The sequence below is a fragment of the Castor canadensis genome, chromosome 8 (assembly GCF_047511655.1).
Source record: "Castor canadensis chromosome 8, mCasCan1.hap1v2, whole genome shotgun sequence".
NCBI lineage: Eukaryota > Metazoa > Chordata > Mammalia > Rodentia > Castoridae > Castor > Castor canadensis.
This window is the reverse complement of record NC_133393.1, coordinates 2,750,051-2,772,499: the sequence shown is the minus strand read 5'-3', so window position 1 is coordinate 2,772,499 and position 22,449 is coordinate 2,750,051. Positions and strand designations below refer to the sequence as shown.

Below are 22,449 nucleotides of genomic sequence, written 5' to 3'. Positions count from 1 at the left end.
GTCCTTTCCCATAAAAAGATGCTGAACCCCTACATCCCTTGAGAGACCCAGCCACAGCCCTTGGGGTTCTTTTCACACATTCATGATGCGTACAGAAATAGGAGAGAGAGACAGGGGAACAGAAAGAAATCCAGTAGAAGACAGACACGAGGCTGAGAGACAAACACGCAAGATGAAAGGCCAGGGGGAGGATGTAAGCCCACGAGGCTCTGCAGTTCACACGCGGACCGTGGAGAGGGACATACGTTATCGACCATCTACTGCGGTTCATTCCGCTAAACTGTGAAGGTTGTGGAGTAATCAGTCATGCACACGCATTGAGCGTTATTTGGAAGGCACATTTAAAGAAAAATGCACACTGTGTGCGTGAGTATGCTGCTCCCTTTGGTCATCCAATCAACAGATACACTGTTTGTCCTTCTGAGTGGGTGGCCTCTGATGGAGATGTGTTGGCAGTTTAAAATAAAGCTGGGTTATCTATACTTTGTGGGTCCTGGTTCTCCGCTGAGCAGTTTTACAAGGGTCAAATCCAAAACCACCCCCAGGGCAGGCTTCGTCCAAAGGTTTCTCTGTAGCCTTTTGCATCAGTAATGGCTTGGGTTCCTTTAGCAGCACTGCCCCGCTCTTATCAGAAGGTTCTTCTCCAACCCCTAAACACAGCTTCTCTGAGAAGAAAGGCGGCCTAGAGAAGCTATCAGTTTTTCCCCGGGTTTTTAACTTCTAAAATTCATCAAGAAAAACCCAGGACGGACATAGAACTAGATTTGCACTCAGGGTCCACCAAAACCAGTCCTATGGATTACTGTGAGAACTCGCTAAGGAAACTGGCGTGTTATATCCTCACTATCCCCAGAATCATAAACTCAAGTTTTCCTGAAGGTTAGCGCAAGATAGTTTTGGAAAGGGCTTACTGAATAAGCACAAGTTCAATTTAAAAAGGGGGAGGGTGGTGTCCTGTCTAACCTGCTACCCGTGAGCACACGGGAGGGCCGTGCCTACAGTCTAGCTCTCGGGCGTTCTAGGCTGAGAGCTTATTTTTATTTCATGAGCTTAGATCAACTCTTCATGCTGTTTTGCAGGACGGAGGTGGTGGTGGCAGTACCAACAGCATCAAGTCCCAGGGGATTCTTTCCTGCCATATGGTTCACACAGCCTACCACTCTATGTAAGCTGTGACCTCGGAGGGCCACATGTGATGTGTTCTACCCACACGAGTCGTCTCACTGCAGTCGCGGGCCACGGACTGGGCAGCAGTGCACAGGCCGTAACAGAATGGCACTAAGACGTCCCTGTCAAGTCAGGGTATCCCACAGCGTTCCAAAACCCCGGGGAAACCATGGTTCTTTCGATGGTGACTGTGCATTCTCCTCCACTGTGCGCTTACCCGGTGTTCCTCCTGCTGTTGTCTTAGGGTTTCGTACTCAAGGGCTGGGGCAGGAAGCTGAGAGATGGTTCTCTGTGTTTCTGTCAGCCACGGCCAGAGTTCTTCATATGTCTCCCAGAACTGGCTGACCAGGGACTGTGCCCGTTCCAGCTGCAGATACCGCTCTGAGTTCATCTGGCAGATGGCATCATACTTCTTCAGTACCTTGTCCAGTTTGTCCTGGAAAAAATCAGAAAATGAAGTGTCCGATTGTCAGGCCAGCTAGCACACCTACTCCAGGAAGGTCTGTCTAGCACTGGACACCTGGCACAGAGAAGGCACTCAACAAATGCGTATGAAACCAATCAGTAAAAGCCATCCACAGGAACTGTTTCTACACATAAAATTTCATTCTAAGCTAAAGAAGGCCCCAAACTTTTACGCACAAGACGCTGAACTGTCCAAACATAACAAGCGCCATTCTCCAACCCTGAGGCTGGAAAACAGGTTTTCTCTGATCCTACCACCATTTGCATTATTTTCTACAGAAAAATAAAGATGGTCTTTTGCAACTGAAGTTGAGAGGACTGCTAGTTAACAAAACCAATTACATATACTAGAATCAGACTAGCACCCTGGGCTATAGATCAATCCTGTGGGACAGTCACAGTGATAGACTACAGTGTAAATTCACAGTAACACTAATAGCCTAAGATAAAGCACAAAAGTAACCCGATAAACCACAGAATAACGCAGAAGTTATTTCACAGTGACCTGCACTCCTTGTGTCTGGGTCTTTGCAGAAGTAAGACAGATTCAATTACGGCAGGTAAGTTCTTTGTAGAGTGCAAATAAAAGAGAAAATGTCATGATACTGGTGGATCCTTTACTTAAGCGATGCTCAAAAGTAACGCGTACTCTTTAAAATGTGACCGTAGGCAGATACATCTGAATATATTTATTTTTTGCCATGGGATATTTTCTTGCCAGAGGCACCGACACACACTGACTTCTTAGGCTGCTCAGACGTCTGCATTTGAACCTCACCAAACATTTTTACTCGTGGATGGTGTCTGGCTAATTCGCAGGGTTAAAACTACACATACTAGGCACTTCCCTAATTACTCAGCTCATTTTTTCCCTATATGGCTTCCTGAAGCCCATTTATAAAAACAGATGCCAGCTAATGAAGGACTCAAGACATTCATAGCTTTCATGCCTGTTAAAAAAGACTGTCCTCCTGGAGACTCCCCAAGGAATATTTCTTTCACTGTTACTCTGTGAGCTTAGGAAACACCTTATTTAAAACATGATTCAGCTGCTAAAACAGCAGCTGTGGATAGAAGAGAAGTGTTTTAGGAGTAAACACATGCAGTTTACTCAAGCCTCTCTTCCAGACACACAGAAACGATGATACCTTCATTGATTTCCTTTCCTCTTCACTGGATGTGGCCATGACTTTGTGCCCGGATTTAACAAGTTCATCGATAATATCCTTGTGTCTCAAAATCTCCATGGTGAATGTCTGTGATTTGTCAAATAAAAATGAAGGCAGAAAGAGAGAAAGGGAAAGAACATGTATGACTAAAATATAAACAATCAGACAAAGGAGCTGAAAAATAGCAAGTCACACTAGAGGGGTCTTGAAAAGCAAAGCCTGCGATCCGTCCTCTAGACGTGGAGCACGGCAGCCACTGAGATGTGACCGGAAATGCACTTCTTCACCTTTTGAACCTGCAGCTGGGCGGAGGTCTGGTCTTGCTCAAGTCTGATGTCACCCAGAGACATTAATTTCTTCTCTGTTTCAGAAATCCAGGATAACTCAGCATCAGCCGCTTGGTCAAGCTAAACAAAAGATAAATAATTAGGTCAGCGAGTTCCTGGAACCGGTGCCAGGGAAATACCTATCAGTGTTTGTTTTTAAATATCCTTATTACAAACTCCACAAGACTCTTGAGCATATCTCTGAGGACAATTCATGAGAGTGAGAGTAACCGAGTAATAAAGAAAGGAGACCTTTGTACAGCGCGATTACACATAGGCTCTTAAGACACCACAATAATGACTACAGGATGGCTAGCACTGTGGCCTTCTTTTCTGGTGGCCTCAAAAACACACAGAGTGGTACCCAAGTGTAACAGCTATAAAGCTCAACAGTGAGATACCATCTTCAATTATTTTATCTGTCACCTCAACCCACGGGACAATCCAGTAGCATTCTGCCATCGAAGCACGTAGTTCCAGGCAAGGGACTGAAATGCTCCTCGGTAGTTGTCACATTGTGTGTGCAAGGATGAATGTATGTGCAGCTGTCTCAGGCAGGAAGAGTACACCATCATGCGATTCAGGTGTAATTCTTAAACATCTCACTTAGTCATGGATTCAAACATTTTTCAAGAGCATTCATAAATATTAAAGAGATTTTATTTTTCTGAGCACAGCAGTAATTCATGGGCATGGTAGAAATTCATAAACAGTATTTCATAAAAATATGCAGAAGAAAATTAAAACCTGGAGTTAATACTGTTGGCATTTTAGTGACTTTTCTTCTAGAAACTGAGACAGACAGACTTGTCACAGTTTGGGATAAAACTGCACGAACAGCTGCCTGTCCTTTTCATTTATGATGAAATGTCACAAGTGCAATTTCTAAATCACATCACTGCATTTCAGGATCCCTGGCTATTTTCCCTTAGGTTCTCTGCGGTGTTTGCTATAGGATAAACAACCTGTAATGGATCTCCTCGTACATAAGTATGCTGGCACCTCTAAGTCAGTCCTTAATATACATTCTGAGAAGTCATCACCAAGTTAAAGAGCGCAAGCACTTTCAATGCTTTGCCCCAGATGGCTCCCCTTCTAGGCCAAGTCGTTATCACAGATGAAGAACGTGGGCAGGTGACACCATAAACACCAATGGCAGATGGCAACTAACAGAGGCCTCGGCTGGAAGAGCTAAGGAAAAGGAAGGTACCCAGCTCCTGCCCTCCAGGACATCTCAGTTTTCAAGATGAGCTGGAAATCCAGATGGGGGATGGGAAGAGAAGGATGAAGGTGAGAAGCAAGGTTACAAAGTACTACTTTTAGAGCCCTGGGTGGTGGAGCACATCTGTAATTTCAGGTACTCAAGAAGCAAACACAGGAAGATCATGATTTGAGGCCACCTTGAGCAAAGATTAGTAAAACCCCATCTCAAGCCAGGCATGGTGGTGATGCCTGTGTTCTCAGCTACTCAGGAGGCAGATGTGGGGAGACCACCTTCAAGCCAGCCATGAAAAGTTAGCACGAGAACCTGTCTAAAAACAGAGACTCAGCTCAAGCGGCAAAGCGCTTGCATAGCAAGCATGAGGCCCCGAGTTCAAACCCCAGTACCGAAAAAAACAGGAGAGAAAAGAATTCAACTTTTAAAGCTTTGTGGAACACTCATGGGGCTCACAGAACATCGACTAGACAAATTTTTCCTGGCTCCTCCTGATAGGCACGCCTCAACTCCCCTGGGCAAGACATATGAAACATAAGAAGACCCTGAGAGCAGAGAATAGGGCAGAACTGCTGTGGAATGTGGGCTGGAGAAGCAGCCCAGTGGTGAGTTCTCTGGGTTTTCTTTATGCCTCACTTATCCAAGATGGGATACTGGAGAACTGGCCACCCACAAATACCAGTGGGCACAGGCAAATCTGCTCAGTGAAGGTAAAGGCTGAGGAACCGGGCAGACCATCAAGACAGAAAGCTTAGTAACAACTCTAATCCAACCAAACACTGTGGCCCCACTCACACTCGAGCCTAGAAAGGCTGAATGAGGAAACTAGACTTCCACACCATGAGGCTATGACAAGGTTCCCACATCCTTACAGAAGACCAAGGAGAAACTCAGACTTTCACCCCACTGGCTCACAAGGCAAACCCCTCTTCACAGTGTCAGTGGGGACCAAGAGTGGAGCCTGGACTTCTGCCCCAAGCAGGTGGTGGAGCTGCCCCTCTCCCTCCTCTGGGTGGGGTGTCAGTATTCCATCTTTACCCAGTTTCTCACCATCACGGCCTCCCTCACCTTGCTGTGGTACCAGAGAGACCACATGAGGAGCTGGAGCTCCCATCCCACCCAACAGAAATGACGAGTTTCCCCCTTAGATGTCTAGAGAGGCTGAGTGGGGAACCCAGAATGGAGCTAGAGAAAGGTAGTTAAAACGGAAAGCTGAGGATGCAGGAAGACCTCAAACTGAATTACAGAAGAGAACTAAGTAGATGGCAATTCCTACATGGCAGAGATATTAGAATTATCTGACAAAGATGTGAATGCAGCCATAATGCTGCCTTAAATGCTTCAACAAACGTTTTTTTTAACGTTCATGGTTGAAACAAAAAAAAAAATTGGAAGGCCTCAGTCACACACAAAAAATATAACTATATAAAGCCAGTCATGGTGGTACACGCCTATAATCCCAGCAACTCAGGAAGGAAGAGGCAGGAGGATCATGAGTTCAAGGCCAGCTCAGGAAAAGTTAGGGAGAACCTATCTCAAACAAACAAACAAAAACAAAAGGGCTGGGGGGTGTGGTTCACGTAATAGAGCATTTGCCTATCAAATGTGAGGCCCTGGGTTCAATCCCCAGTAGACACCCCGCCACCAACCACCCAAAGAAAGAAATACAATAGATCAACAGGAACCAAATACAAATGTCACCACGGAAAACCACAAAGGAGATAAAGGTCAATGGAGGGGACAAAGGGAAGGATCACTGACGTGGAAGATGGAACGAGAGAAATTACCCAAACCCAGTGATCGAAGACAGACTAAAAACACGAGCAGAGCCTCAGGTCCCTGGGGAACCACAATAAAAGACGTGAGTGAGTCCCAGAAGGAGAAGAAAAGAGGCAGTGGTTGAAGACATTCTTGAACATTCTTGAAATGGTGACATTATAGACATGGTCAGAGCCTTGTGTTTCCAGGAGTTGAGGAAGGGGTAGAGTTGGGAGGGAACAAGGAACGGGAGTGGCTGGGAAGGGGTGGCCTGAGGGCTCCCTGAGCAAGGGAAATGACTGCCAATGTTGACACCCTGTGTGTGACGTCGCACTGTGTTCTTCAGGACGCTTAAAACCGTGGAAACTGAGTGAAGGATGCCAGGGGATCCTCTGTACTATTTCTTACAACTTCACTGGATTCCCAATCATCTTAAAACAAGTTTAACTCAAAAAAGGAGGCAGAAGGGCACCTCTGTGTGAGATCCCTCACTCGTTTTACGTCCCGTTCTTACTCTCTCTTTGGATGTGCGCTGCTGAACTGCTCTTGGATACTCATCTGACTCCCACAAGCTGTGTTTTGCTGTGCTCTCATCACCAGGGGGAAATCATTCATTTTTAAATGTCTGTTAAGATTCTAGACAGACTTTCCTTACTTATAAGGAAACAACAAACCTTCCGGAAAGATGTGTCTTAATCCTGTTCAATCCTTGTCAGGCCGGTATTTAATTTCATTAGCAATTATTGGTCAGTGTGAAAACAAAAGACAAGCATTTCAGGGACTAGTTCACCAGCGTCAGGAGTGAAGAAAGAAGCCCCGTGACGTGGAAGTGAGGGTCTTCTGAGTGGGTCACCAGTTTTCAAGTCGTGGTATATGCAGCTGCAGGTTCAACCTGGCTGTGAGATTCGTGTAAAACAAGTCTACGACTGCTGACAACAGTTAGGCCTGTCTACGTGAGTGCAAAGGCTGCAAGGGATCTAAACAGAATTAACAGTCAAAGTGACACAGCACTCGTGTCCTGTTTGTGTTCAAGCTCTTACAAGTACGGCATTTATATGGCAGTCCCAACACAGCAAGTCAGGAGGCTAAGTGTGGATGCTAGTTTAGCTTGCTGTCTCCTCAAACGTGAAGTATTCAGTGAAAAAAGGCCTGACGACACCCAAGATGACAGAATGCAAAGCTGAAACTCAAACACTGTTTCTTTAACCAAGTCAAATATTTGCTCTGCTAAAAGAAAACAAGACTTCAAATAGAAATTTCCCTTCTGCCTTTTGAGAAATTAAAAAAAAAGACTGAGTTAGCAAATATTTATTGCTACGTAACAAAAGGACTAGCCACAGGGATACGACTCACTCACAGCCCTGGTAGCGCGTGTTTTTCCAATGGACTGTGGAAACGGCTTGTTTTGCTTGTTTTTCATGTCAGCAACAAGAAGAGTGAGGTGACCAGGCCAAATTTTAATACCCCTGTTTACCGCTTGGACAGGGAGCAAAAACTGATCTCAAATACATTGCTGACAGTCTCGGCACCATAACTGCATTCTGGGAAGGATTTTAACAGAGAGCATCTCTAGAGTCCAACCACCAACCTTAGCTCTTGTAACACCTGTCATAGCTGAGTTTGCACTCTGGAAATTTCCTAAAAGTTGGTGCAAGGCTCTCTAAGTGATTACCCTAAATTTTCCTGAAACACATTCCCAAATAGCAACAGCCAGCAGTTCCACTGGCTAAGAGCTTAACATGCAGCATCTCTGTTAATCTTGACAACAGTTGTACAGCACAGGTCCTACCATTAACCCCATTTACACTCAACGATTACCCAGCCCTGAGAGTCTAGCCCAAGTGGTTTGGCCTTTCGGATTGCACTCTTCCTCCCCAGGCCGCTGTGCTGATCTATGCTTTGAGCATCGGGATTTCAAAATGTTCACTGGATTTTACCCAAAATGGCTCAAGTGCTACCACAATCACTAAGTAATACAGATACATACATATATATTTCTTTCTCTTTCTTTCTTTCTTTCCTTCTCTCTCTCCCTCCCTCCCTCCCTCCCTTCTTTCCTTCTTTCTTTCTTTTTGCACTGTTGGAGATTGAACCTCAGGGCCTTGTGGATGCTGGGTAGTGCTCTGCTGCTTAGCCACATCCAAGCCTGGTTATAGGTTTTAACTCAACATTTAAAGGTTTCTCCCATCTCTAACAGGAGTTTGTCCTGGGTGGAAATAGGGGCTCTTAAGAAAGACACAAAACCAGCAAACTTTAACTTCAAGGACTTCCTTTTCACTCCCTTCCCTGGCTGGGGATCTTATCAATTTCCTCTGATTGGCACTTCCTTCTACTCTGCTTCTCATTATTCATGACACAACCCACACTTTCCCATCCCCAGCACCTGGAGGAGCTAAACAAACCTCACTTTCCTAGGGGATGTTTCCTTCTGATTCTTTAACAGAATCGGAGAGCAGGTGGTGTTTTCTTCTCCAAGGCTGATTCCTAATGCCTTGGAGGGATGTTTGTTTTAACTGCACCAGACCCACCAACAAATACATCAGGGCTGATAAGGGGGCCATTTACATAAGCCAAGCAATCAGCATTGTCAGAGCCCTGGAATCCCCAAACTGAGTGAGGTACACATATTCTAGCAACTTCTGACCACTGACAGTGGTAAGAGGCAAAGGACCATGGCTGCTCTGACCACAGTAGTCTGAATCGAGGATGCAAGTCTGCACATCTTTGAAAGCAAAGGTGCCACTCCCTAGGTGCGCAGAGCTCACGCAGTTCAGCTTGCAGTTAAGAGAAAGCAAGCAACAGGGAGATGCTACCTTGTGTGGGTTTAAACCGTGAGACCCCACATGGCTTGTGACTCAGACAATGGCACCTGCTGTGAGCCTGACACCACTGTAGGCCAGCTGCCTTGCTCCCCTCACATTTTTTCCCAGAGGGACTGAACGGAGCTGGTAACTGCCCTCAGGACCCTCCTCTTCAGAGCACTGATGCCTGGAGGTCTGAAGAACCAGGTCTGGGGGTTTCTTGCGGGGGCACGGGGCAGGCAGTCCCCTCCTCCCTGGCTCGTAACCAAGGCTGTTCGGTTATTTCCCGAGGCACGAGGACCGTCGCCCACCCCCGTGGCTCGAGACCGTGTTGCGGAACCGTGTGAACACGAAAATGCAGCCACGTCAAATCAGGAGTTTCTAAACCAGAACCCGTGACGCCATGACCCGCTCGTGCGGCCACGCTCGTGCTGAACCGCCCTGACACTGGGAATGTTTCTGTGACAGGCTTGTCACTGGAGGAAGTTTGAGAAAGAACTGCACCCCTCCCGAGGCTCAGAAGGCACGAGAGCGACGGCAGCAGAGCAGGATTAGGCTCCAGCCGCGACGCCTCACGTCCTGCAGGCGACTCCCTTGCACAGGGGCGCGGCTGTCACGCGTGACGCGCCCACGTGCTCCTCTCGGGGGTGCCGAGGGCACACGGGCGTTACGCCGGCCTCGTCCTGCTGGCGTGCAAGCGCGAGCACTCCCACTCCCACGAGCAACCGGAACACGGCGAGGGCACTAGCGCGGCTGCACGACGTCCACCACACACAGCCATGTTCGCTCCCCCTCGGAAAGCTGGAGGGACGCAGCCCAAATTATTTCCATCTACAGATTTTTGGTGAACTCTTCAATGTTCCTGCAGAAAAATCTCAAAACCTTCTCTAAGGATTGACTTTATCAGGCAAAACCCCCAAGAACCGTCACTTTCCTGAAGGACACATATGCTAGGTTCTAAGAGACTGACCTGGTTCTGCTTCCCTCTGTTCTGGTTTGTTTGGTGGTACAGGGCCTTGTGTTTGGTAGCAAGTGCTCTACCATCTGAGCCAGGACTCCAGCCCTCTTTGGTTTAGGTTATTTTCCAGATAGGGTCTTGATTTTTGCCCAGGGTGGTCTTGGACCGTGATCCCCGCCTACCTGTGCCTCCTGTGTTGCTGGCATTACAGCATGTAACCACAACTGGCTTTCTGCCTGGGCTGGCCTTGAACCCTGATCCTCCTGGTTCTACTTCCCAAATAGCCAGGATTACAGGTATGAGCCACTTGCCCAACTTGGTTCACTTACTTTCTCTTTAAAAAAAAAAAAAAAAAACCCAAAAACAACCTTTGGAAAAACATCAGCAAAACTCTGACTAGAACTGAGCTGCAGGTGATGACCTCGGCAAATATCACAGTGTACTGACCAACCTGAACTCATCCTGTGACCTCACCCTTGCCACCGCCTCACTTCTCTGAACTAAACTACCACAGCCAACTTCCCAAGAGAACAGAACATCTGTCTGGATATTTAGAGAAGTCTTTGGTGTCAGCTCTGAGATGTTCAAGTAAATTTCAGTGACAGTTCGTATTTTAAAATAGCTGAATAAACTTCACAAACAAACACATCCTTATTTTCCTCCGACAATACGGCGTACAAATTCCTCCAAAGTCTAAAAACAGAGCTGCACACACACAAACTCCTTCCTCACACACGCTTCTTAGGCGGGGCTTTGCTATCTGGCATTTCATCAGCTTTTGTGACTCTAGAGCACAGTGCTGATATGAGTGGGGCATGTCCTGAAATCATAAAAATCTCACTTTGATGGCACGACTAAAGAATTAATTTTGGATGTTCCCGCGGAGTCTTGCTTTTGGTATCTTAGTAAAAGCTTAGTCACATACGTTCCCCGAGCCCTGCTTAAAGTAGCGGGCACTACTGCTTGAACCCCCGCGCAGAAAGCACAGAGTTTTCAATAAAAATGAATCAAAACGTGCGTTACAAACTTCTGCTCCCAGGACCCCACTTGCTGCCCGCTGTTTTATGTGCCTAAGGCCAGGGTGTCTCTAAAACTCTGGAGTATAAACTTTGTACCAGCCACAGGCAGGTCAGAAGCTGTAATTTTTTCCCCTTCAATCATCTTTGGAAAAAACTCCACATCACCAACAAAGCTGTTTTCCTTTGAAAAAAGAATACTTTCTGTTTGCCATAGCTGAATTCAGATGACTTACTTGAGGCCTGACACTCATTTTAGCAATATGCACATATGCAGACAAAAAAGGATTCTGTTCTGACTCGGGAAAGGGCGCCTGCACAGCGACGGGCAGGTGGCAGTTGACAATGTACAGAGATTAGCACTGCCCAGTCAAATTTTATTCAAATCCTCCCTTTCATGTTCCAAGCACAACGAATGAACGGAAACCCTACTGACAGACATCTTTGTTCAGGTAAGGGCTCTGGGAACAGCTGGAGAAACTTCATTGCCTAGACAACCAACCTCCTGTCCCTACCTGCTGTGTCCGCAAAATGGCTGCATCAATCTCCTCCACCTTCTGAGTGATGGCCTCGCCCACCAGGTGGTAGCGTTCGTTGTCCTCAGCGACCATCTTCTCCAGTCCTTCTCTGGCCCGCCAGGGCACCAGCTCCAGCAAAGCATTACTCACTTCATTCAGGGAATCCAGCAAGGCCTTGTTGCTCTTAACTTCCCTTTTCAGTTCCTGATGGCACAGAGATACAGGGTGAGGGCTGGCGGGTCTGGGGCTGAAGTCCACCGCTGGCCAGCGAGGCCAGGCTCAGGGCCCCTTAATTTCGGTTGAGTTAAATAGACCTTTGTTAACTGAAGCTGTTTTGTGAGAAGGAAAGTGTTTCCAGAGCAGTTCAAAGAGTAATTCATTTATCAGTGTGGCAAGATTTTAGCTTTGGCGTTTAATATAAATATTTAAAATTTGGAAAACAAACCCAAGCAAGCCAGTTAACATGTATTAATTTCTCTGCTTTCTGGGAACCTCCACGTAATCAGGTTAACAGAAAAGCAAAATAGGAGGGTGTCCTGAGCCAGAATTAAGTGACCTTCAAAATGAGGCCAGGCTGGTATTAATCATTCAGGTTGAATCATTCTGGGCTCAGTGAACCTGACCTCACTGCCTTGCTAGGCACCCATGTGACCATATTTCAGGGATGATAAAAACAGAGACTGCTATGCCTGGAAAAGAAGAATGACCAGCAAGGCAGTCATTATCAGTAAACCCAACCCGCGCTACACAGCTCTCTGGCAGAGATGTTGTTATTCCAACCAAATTACATGTGACCATTTTCCCTTTTATGCGTCTTTATCATTCTGTGTGTTGTGTAGTAAACTATACTCCCACTCATAACTCTTGAAGCAGACTGTTGTAATCTTTGATTCCTAAAAGTTTAAACAGTCAGTTGGCTGCCAATTCCTGCTGGGTCCCCGCCCACCACAGCATCCTTCAGCCCAAGTAGCACCAACACCAGGCAGATAGGCTTTTACTCCTCTGTGAGTCTAAGATTCCCTCAAAGGTAACAAGCGGATCCAAATGCATAAATCAGGGCGTACTTTTTGTCTCACTTGGGCCTGAATCGCGGTTTCTCCTTTCACAACCTGAGTTTCACAGGACAGCAATTCCACCTCCACTTTGTCCAGCCAGGCGCACAGCTCCTCGTGTGTGGAGTGCAGCCGCCGGGCAAGCTGCAGGGCCTGCTCCAGAGTGCTGGCCACGTCACCACTCAACTTGGTGATGTCTTTGTACCTGGCTTTAATGGCTTCCAATTTATCTTGAATTATTAAAACTTCATCACCTAAAATTGCAGGGATAAGTTATTTCTTACAACAAAAACAAAGGCGGAGAAAAGTAGGGGGAGGGGGGTTCTTTGGATATTATTGTATACTGACAACATTTTTTTCTTGGGGGAAAAAAAACACGGAGACATTTTTCTGAAGATGATCTGACCCAGGAGAATTAAACTCTAATTTATGTTTTTATCTTTCTCAGGATTGTGGGTAAATCTAATCAGATCTAAAAATACAAATGGAAAAGGGGACCGTGCATCCAGTCATTTGGAAAGCAACACCTATCTTATGATGCTTTCTGTTTTCACGGCATACGGGCTGCAAAAAGTTCATGGAAGTCATTGGCTCCGTGGCTCAAAAGCTGTGTCACCCTTGGGCAGGATACTTACCTGTCTGTGCCCGTAGTCACCCGCCATGACCCATTTTCCTAACCCCGGTAAGGCCTATAGCCTCTCCTTCATTTTCAGACACACAAAAAACGTGTCTTTCGTAGGCTTCAGACTTCTCCTTCAAGTCTCTATACTGCATTTCCTCAAGTCCTAATGAGTGGTCACTGCCCCCAGGACTATGCGCTGCTGAACTGGATTAGAGATGACAGGAAACCTTCTGATGCCCAAAGGAGTCACCGAGACAAGTTTCTCCAAGTTGCTCTGAACCGTCTTTACACAGAACTTAAGCCCCATTATCTGCTTTCCTAGTGATTCGAGTATGGAGAAGTGAGGCCTGTGCACTGGAATGACATATGTCATCGCAGTGTCATCTACCTGAAAACAACCGTCTCTGACCTCTGCCTTCACCTCCTTCCACAAGTGGAAAAGGACGTGACTTCCTCATGAGTCTCTCCGCCGTGCTCCTGTGCCAGAGCACTTTATGAGTAACAGCCTCAGCAGCCATCGGAACTTGAGAGAGTGAGATCATGAGAAAAAGGTGAGATCACACTTAAAAGCCCTCTAGGTTGGTCTTCAAAGCGTTCCGCAGAGTAAAATCTTGGAGCAAGTTCAAAAATTAAAAAGTGTTTTGTCTCTTTCCCCATCCAAAGAGATTCTGAAAGCAATGCAAAATGCTGACTGCGTGACTGTCTGATTTGGGGGACGTCTCACCTGTGGTTTGTTTGAGAAGTTCTAAGCCATTTAGTAGTGCCTGATCTACATTTTGCTTCCTGAGAAGGATGTCCTCTTGTAGAACCTAAAAACATAGGTACCATTTTTACAGGGGGGAAGAAATTAAATCAGCATTAGCATCATTAATCTCAGAGAACTTTACTTAATTAGGTTTCACAGAGAAGCATCTGAGTAAACACCTCCCAGTTTCTCACACACACTACTGCTGTCATGTCCACTCTTCTTCCCACCACTGGGAACCTACAATTCCCAGCATTCTCCCTGGAAAATACTTAGGGCCCCCTAGAAACTGACTAAGAGAGGCACAAAGTGGGATTCACTACGGGCCTTGAAAGCCACAGTAAGACCACAAAATAAAAAGTGAAAAAAAATCCATCTTATGGAATAAATTAAATCTCATTTAAAAGTGACTTCATTAAAAGTATCCTATAAATACAGCTCAAGCCTTTTTTTTTTTTTAAGTATGGTGAATCACACAAATTATAATAGACATAAAAGAATACAGAAATAAAGAAGGAAGATAAAATAATGACAACAGAAGCGAAAAAAGTAAACGAAATAAAATAAAATACCCGAAGCTCAGAGTGCTGCTGCCACAGCCCCTCAGTGCTGTGGTCCTGGACTGAGAGTGTGCTCAGTTTGTCGTGCACTTCATTCAACCAGTTCATCAGCTCAACTTCATCTTCCCCAAAAATCTTAGCGTTACACAAAGCCTGCCGGAGGAGCTCAGACCTGCTGCGACTTTTCTCTTGAATCTCAATGTACCACACTTGAGAGAGGTCTAATTTATTCTGCACCATATCTTTATCCTCCCTGGAGCTCAAAACCTTTAAGGACTGGCCAGTGCTAACGGCCTGGTGTAAATGTTTACTGTGACTGATGATGTCATCTTCTAAAACCTAAACAAAGTTTAAAAAAAGGAAGAAAACACAACAACAACAAAAAAAGAATGGGCAAATCAAAATGAGAATGTAAACAGAACTAAAGGATGACATTTGAAATGGATTTACTTTGCCAAGCACGCATAACTTAACAACAGCACACAACTCAAATCCATGTCGCCAAGCCACACAGTCAAAGGGAAACTGAGGGTTACTGACAAGTGAGTAATATCTTACTTTGTGCTGCGCGATTTGCTCCTCTAGTTTAGATGCTTGGGTTCCTATGGGTTCACAATTTGCCAGCCTCTTTTCTACGGCTGTGAGCCACTCGTTCAGTGGCTCTAAGGTTTCGTGAAATTGCTGTGCTATCACCGAGATACCTTCCAACTGACGGTTCCTGTAGGCATGCCAAGACAGAGGGCGGTTAGGGATGAAGAATGTGTGAACCATCCAACAGAAATTCTTCAGCCACGGTCTTCCCCTCTGTCCTCAACACTCTCTGCACAAATCGTCTGAGCTTAAAAAATCAAATCTCTTGACATTTAAAGAGTGCTAGGATAGTTCTTCTATTAACTAAAACTTACGTTGAAGAGCAGGTCATCCTCAAACGCCTGAACCTCATCAAAGTGGAAAGTGATTTTTTTCCAGGAATACCAACCCTAATAACTATGGAGACAATGACAACAACACTGTCCTAACAACAGTAGGCTAATCCTGACAGTAACAGGAACTGTGTCCTGAACACACTTATGCTATGCTTGGCTCCGTTAGAAGTATTAATTTCAGTCAGAGCACTGGCTACTGAGATCGCCTTTAACCAAATGCTCAAAACTGGATTAAAAATGTGAAATACATCCCCGCTTCTTAGTAGGATGGCGGCCTGAGGTCATCTACAGCATGTCCAGCATATTTCCCAAATGCAATAGTTGATATTTTATATTTTGAAATACTGTGAGCAGAGGAGAGTTCCTGGGACGTTATTTACGGTGAGATAATAAACATAAAAAATACTGTTTGCTCAGTTGCAGAGCGCTCATGTACAAAACCTGCTTCCACAGCCCTCAGTGTTTCTCTGGTGCCAGTGACGGTACCAGTCTGCCATCAGAGCACCTGTCTCTGTATCCAGTCCTACAGATCACCTGCTGGACCAAGAGTTATGCTGTCTTAACTTCTTATCACATTTAATTCTTGGGAAATACGTGATTTGAGAAATCAGCTTTCTATGAAGGCAAAAGGAATTATACAAATTGGGAGAAGCTATAAATACACCATCTTTATCACATCAGAACATGTCTTTTTAAAAACTTTTAGTAGAACTATGGTTAAGTCAAAAATGAATAAAATTATTATATCCTTTAAAAATTCTGGATTGTCACTATTTATGACTCTTTTTTTCTAAATTCTAATGTGCAATCATCTAGAATCAGTGAAACAACTGTTTTGTAGTGGTGTTTAAATGGCTAAAATCTTGAGCAATAAATCTTAAGTGTGAATCATAATTATTACTAATATCACTCTGCTTAGTTCCACCGTGAGTAAGGTTTTAGAAAAAGAAGATCAGTTACAATGGTTAAGTGGAAATGTAGACATTCATTTGTCTTAAGAAAAATTACCGAGACTATCTCCCATGGCAGCCACGGCACAAACGTAAAAAGGTACCCCTCCTTATGTGTACCTCAATCTATGGTCCTAAAACTGTAATTCTGTTCCATAATTTGCAATTTGCAAACACAATTCTCTTCCCCATTCTAGCTCCAAAGAAGGTAGCAATTTATGGAACACATCTGTTCAGTGGTTCTACTGTTTTCAACCCAACCAGTCTAGGTAACTACTCTTCAAAGTAGCTACACCTAACAACAGTCCACGTAGTGTCAATGAGGAAATGAAACACTGGTTGGACATTTGTAATAAAACGGTGTGATCAGAAGCCCAGTGGAGCCATGCACTAGGGCCTCCTGGTCTTCTTGAAGGTAAAGCACCTTCCACCTGCCTCCTTTTCTAGACAACTCCAACTTCTTCCTTAAAACACAGCGTGGCTGTCACTTCCCTGCCCCAGGCTGGGTTCTTCCTGATACATGCTCCCAACAACTTCTGTATTTTTGCTTCATAATGGCTTTATGTCCTTCTCGTCTGTATCCTATCTACAGGCAGAGGGGTCTGTCCAGCTCACCTATATAACCCAAGGCCTACTATCTCTGCGCCTGGTTCACAGTAGGCAGGCAGCAACTTGGTAATAAACGAATGAATTACCTCAAGGGAAATGCTTTCTTAAAACAAAGAGTTGGGGTGCATCTGGCGACCACAAGACATTATCGTTAGTGAAATGAGGAGCAGGGAGGCACAGCCCTTGCTATCTACGCTCGCATACATGATGAACATTCAAGGATTAGGGTTTGAAGACAAATATTACCATCATACACAGTTCTAAGGCCATTGCTCCTCTCTTAAAAGAATTGGGAGCATGGAGGTTACCTCATTTCAGCTTTATTAAGCAATGCTTCCCATCTACTGCCCAAGAGGCTCAGCTGTTTCAAAATCTTCACTTTATCTGCGGGCTCTGCTGTTGCTGCAATCTTTTCTCCCTCTCGTTTGATGACCTCCACAGTAGACCTGCGGTCATCCAACAGTCTCTGGAGAAGCTGCAGACAAAACATTAAATATATGAAGAGGGAGAAGAGTAACTAGATAAACATACAGTACATTGCATTTAAGCATTTTGATTTGTGGCAGAAACATGTCTTTTACATGTATGGATGCACACATCAAAGGACCCGACAGCAGGATTTTAGGAATGACTCATTTGGTTCAATCATTCATGGCTACTGTGTCAGACTCTGAGGTAGGGACTTTGCCAAGCAGACGAAACTCATATTGATAAGGCTGCTAACTTCTTCATGACTAATTGTTTAATATAAACTAACAGAGACGGTGCTGCTTGGGATAACCCCACTGAATCATGGGAAAAGTGCAAAATCCTTCTTAAACATTCAAGAATGATCTGCTCTGTTGAAATAGATTACTACAAGTCATCACTTTCTGCAAGCCCCTCTCCCACCCGAGTAAACAACCCAGATAGGCAGGGCCACCAACACTGACCACATCCACCTGCTAGCAAGGCTACAATGAGAGGCTCTTGGTTCCTTTTACCAGGTGGAACTAGTTCCTAAAATCCTGTACAAGCTTAAAAACTGGAAGAGAGCCTTTACGTATCATTTCCAAAAGGAAGAGAGCGTGGAGCAGGTCAGAAATTTCCTAAGCTAACTGAACAAGACTAATATTTCAGGATTTAGCAGCAGACACAAAATTCAATTTAATTCCAATTAAACATTCCATGATGCCCGGAACGAAATGTTCGATTGGGGGAGCCAGATCTCAGGATTACCTTGATCTGACCTAATCAAAGTAAGAAACTTCTGAGTAACTGTTGTGCACACACTCTGCGCTGCCGACAATGAGGAAAAGCACAGTGTAGAACACCCGACATGCCTGCTGCTTCCTTAGTCTGATCCTGACTGAGAGCTAGAGATTAAAAGATCTGACAGTTACCCAGAAGTCAAGGGCTACAAGACTATTTTGAGATCAAGACCACCGAGGCAGGAAGCAGGAGGAAGGAGCATTTAAAAGGAAGGAGAAGATCGTATGCTCTCTCATCTAATCAAGGTGGTTTAGGCTGCAAGGACAGCTAAATGGGTTCAAGGAAGGAATTAAGTGACTCACTTTTGATAAACTTCAATAACAGAGACTGTGGCCATTAAGAAAGGAAAATCAACAAACGGAATTTCATTAGCTAAGCATCATTAATTAACTCTGGGAGAATCAATTGCAAATGAAAGCAGTTATGTATTGCTCAAAACTCACATAGATGCAATAAATTTCTACTTATGTTTCCCTAACCCTTACCCCTAACTTTATTTCTAAGAGGTATAGTTTCTCAAAACACTAGAGTTCTCAAAGAATTTTTAGATAGTGTGAAATGTAAAACTAACGTGAGCAGTTCTGTTTACTCCCGGTGCTGGGGATTGAACCCAGGGCCTTGGGCACACAAAGCAAACACTCTACCTCTGAGCTATACAAGTTTCCAAATGTGGAAACTTGAAAAACTTAACTTACAACAATTGTATATACTTGCGGGGTACCGTGTGACGTTCAGATGTATGTGTGCACTGTGGGATGATCGGGGGGCTGTACTGGGGTTTCAACTCAGGACTTAGGCACTCCTCCACCGGAGCCACACTCCCATCCATTTTTGGAACGACAAGCAAATTAATCTATCAAGCCCTGCTCTACTTACCACTTCTTGTGCGTGTGTTGAGAACATTTAAAATTTCTTTTAGCAATTTTGAAACATACAACGCATTACTAACTTTGCTAACTGAAATCATCTAGGGATAGAAAGATACATTAAAATGTTAACTATAAAAATTTTGCATGTCAAAAAAAAAATAATCGAAGTTAACATAAATAATTTGGACGTTCCACAGGAGAGACCTTACCAATGTGCACTAGGCCCCTTCCCAAATGTCATTTCAAGTCTCAGCTGTCAAACTCCCACTGCAAAGGTCAGTAAATGCCTCATACCTGTCCACTAACCAGCAGGAGCCCACAACCGTGTGTGCAGTCCCAAGCACTTCTCCCTAAAAAGACCGTGCTTTCTCCAGTGGGTCCTTTTTACCAGTGTCAAAAGACACAGTGGCACATTCCTGAGCACATAAGAGTCGAATACCTGCCTCTTTAGGAACGGGTGGCCAATCCTTAATTCATAAAAAGGCAATTTCTATGGATAAACCTACTGGGTAAGGACAATGATATTTTTTGCCCAAACGTCACTTGCCAGTGAAGGCTTTCTTCACTGACTTCCCTGTGTGCCAGCATACCCTATCCCCACCCTTGCTGTCACTTCCTGATCCCAGTCCCTCATTCCTGCTTTATTCAGGTCTTTCTAACTTACCACAGTTGACAACTTCACTTTACTGTCGCTCTGCTTACCCCTCCCTTTCCACTAAACTTCAATCTCAATGATGAAGGATAACTGTCATGTTTATTCAGTGGTGTATCCCCAGCCCTAAGAACAGTGCTTTCAGATAAGATCGAATGACTAACAGAATAATATCTAGAGAACCAGTTAATTATGCTTTCCTAACACTATAAATAAGGAAACACCTTTTTGCTCTCATTATTACAATTCAATATGAAACAATACAAAAGCATCGCTAACTTACCTTCTGCTCTTGTATCTGAGCCTTCACCACTTTAAACTCAGCCGAGGGAGGCTTCTGATTGGCCACAAGCTCCTCGGTGTCCACCATCCAGCTGAGCAGGGACTCCAGGGCATCCTGGAACCTCCCACAGTGCAGCAGGGCCTCCTGCAGCTGGGCCGCTCTCTGTGCCACCTGCCAAGTTCCAGTTGACTCCACTTACTTACTTGTTTCCTAAAATAATGAGATCTGCCCACTGGTCACCACTTCTCATGCCTAGTCTTCCATTTGGTCACAAATTGTCTTTTTCTTTCCACTTCGGTCTTACCCAAAGCATTGAGAGTGGCAGGATAGAAGTGGGATGGAGTCAAACCTTAGCAGGTGAGCCAGGAGGACGAGACCATCCCAGTCACCATAGAGAGCAAGTCTTTGAAAGTTTGCAACTGTCCCAAACGTTTGTGATTAGCAATGAATGATTCAAATATCCCAAAGTTATTGGGAAAACTTTGCATTAGGCACTTTATCATGATTACTGGGCTTCATTTTTGCATTTTAATGGGGAATACCAGGGATAAAGACAGAAAAAGACTAGGATTAAGAGACATTGTTATAGCAGAGAGAATCAGACATGAATTTTACTAAACATATAGTTAAACTCCGCCACCTCCAAGCTCTGGAATCCCCTTTCAACAGTCTGGGACCTGCATCTTTCAGCAAGTGGAGTCTCTATGTACTATTGAGACATATCCCGCTGCTCTTCTCACCAATCTTTGCCTTTTGGACTGAAAAAAAGTACCTGGCATGGTACTGAAGCACCGAGGAGGAGATTTACACCTGGTGCTGCATTAGATTTATGTTTAGGGAACACTGCAGTATGAGTCAGACTTTAGAGAATGACGTGGTTTTAAGACCTGCTGCTTAAGATTTCAGTGCAGGACAAACACCACCACTGTGACCAGCACTAACTGGGCACTGGTCCTTCACGTCACATGAGGAACAGCCTGCTGTGTGTGACAGCATTATCTCCTCAAACCATTAGAGCTGTCCCTTAGGGAAGTTTACAAAAAAGCTGGGAGCTACATCTTATAGGTAAAATACTTGGAGCTGATGACCTACAGTGAGGGTGGCAAACTCTTCATCCCGGGCTGACAGGGACACACAGCTTCTTTCACTTGCACGGTGTCAAACTAGTCACCAGCCTTTGAAAATGGGAAGACTTCATGTGGAAAGAGAGATTTCCAGATACTTTCGAAAGTTAAGTAGAACATGTGGCGATGATGAGCCTCACCCCTACACGTCAACGATTCGCTGTAGCTAAGAGCCAAGTCAGACCTTTAGAGGCACAGGTGCTCGGTCACCATGGGCCCATGCGTGGGTCCTGGCTGCCTGCCACCACACCTGCTGTGTCAAGATAATGGCAGGGAGAGGCTCTGTCCCACCCAGCCCACTTCCTTCATTTATGCTCCCTACCCATCTCCTATGGGCCTCTGAGTTTGGGCCAGCCAGGTATAGTGATAGAAAAACAGTAGACATGTTTAGGGATGTTTGACTACTATAAACATGACTAATGGTCACAGTAAACACCAGTGAATGACAAGCAACCGCAGTGGTGACAAAGGGCTTGAGAGAATCACCTTCTTATTGAGTGTCTTCCACCGGGCATTGACCTCATCCAGGTCTTGCTCCAAACCCTGAGTGCTGGTGCTGTTAGCAGCGCTCTGAATGAGGCCTTGACCTAGCCAGTTCACATCTTGCTGTTTAACCTGCAAGGGCTCAATCTCTTCTTTCTGGAACACCTGCAGTGGGAAGAAATGTGATTATAAGAATTATATTATCTAATAAACCCCAAACACATAAGGAGTATTTATTTAATCATGGTGTAACAGAAACAATTACACCGTGATTTCCTCTTCATAGGTTAAAACTACCCTGTGAGTCACAGTCTGGTAGCAAATGAAATATAAGTTTGTAGCTTATCAGAACCACACAAGAATATCAAAGAATGATATTCTAAACACATTTGATCATATAAAACCAAGAAGATAGTGTATGTGTTCTCTCCTCATGACTGCACTGCCACAGAATGAAAAAGTCCCTGTTGTCTCAATTCCACTCTAGCAAAAGATTTCCAGAAAATGCTAAGGGGTAAAATAGGGTAGGCCCAAGATGAGCAAGGAACTCACCAAGGCACTCACTGGGATAGATGCAGCTAGCTGGCAGTGAAGCCTCAGACACAAGTTGGAAGTGGAGAGAGAAGACAAGAAGATGAAGTGGGCCACGAGACTGGGACCAAACTCTGGCCAGAGGAGCCAAAAGACAGGGATGGGAAAAGGGAAAAAGATACAGGCATATGCTGGGAGCGTGTGGGTCTCTACTCAAGCCACTGGAAATGCCGCTGACCTCACCCCACGGGTCTGCTCACACTCATCACCAGCACACAGCAGCACTGGCTCCTCTTTGGTCCCTGTCACCCACGCATGTGCTGCCAACGCTTTGCCAGTACTCTCCCTCCTGTCCAATGCATGGTCGCCAGTTCCCTGTGACTAGCAAAGATCTGAGG

The 22,449-nt window shown here is 45.0% G+C and overlaps 1 protein-coding gene across 31 annotated transcripts in view; it reads right to left on the bottom strand.

Moving 5' to 3' along the window:
* Nucleotides 1-22,449, bottom strand: part of Dst (dystonin) — a 410,574-nt gene that overhangs the window by 47,612 nt on the left and 340,513 nt on the right. For 27 of the 31 annotated variants that reach the window (XM_074081831.1, XM_074081836.1, XM_074081834.1 and 24 more), the window contains 11 exons: nucleotides 21,524-21,685; nucleotides 19,914-20,084; nucleotides 17,167-17,333; nucleotides 14,932-15,091; nucleotides 14,386-14,712; nucleotides 13,793-13,877; nucleotides 12,459-12,700; nucleotides 11,392-11,598; nucleotides 3,089-3,208; nucleotides 2,781-2,888; nucleotides 1,385-1,603 (listed from right to left, as the gene is read on the bottom strand). In XM_074081831.1, coding sequence (XP_073937932.1) covers nucleotides 1,385-1,603; nucleotides 2,781-2,888; nucleotides 3,089-3,208; nucleotides 11,392-11,598; nucleotides 12,459-12,700; nucleotides 13,793-13,877; nucleotides 14,386-14,712; nucleotides 14,932-15,091; nucleotides 17,167-17,333; nucleotides 19,914-20,084; nucleotides 21,524-21,685 — 1,968 coding nt within the window. The remainder of the gene's footprint in view (nucleotides 1-1,384; nucleotides 1,604-2,780; nucleotides 2,889-3,088; nucleotides 3,209-11,391; nucleotides 11,599-12,458; nucleotides 12,701-13,792; nucleotides 13,878-14,385; nucleotides 14,713-14,931; nucleotides 15,092-17,166; nucleotides 17,334-19,913; nucleotides 20,085-21,523; nucleotides 21,686-22,449) is intronic. The other 4 variants (XM_074081864.1, XM_074081863.1, XM_074081849.1 and 1 more) reach the window with 1 other exon arrangement.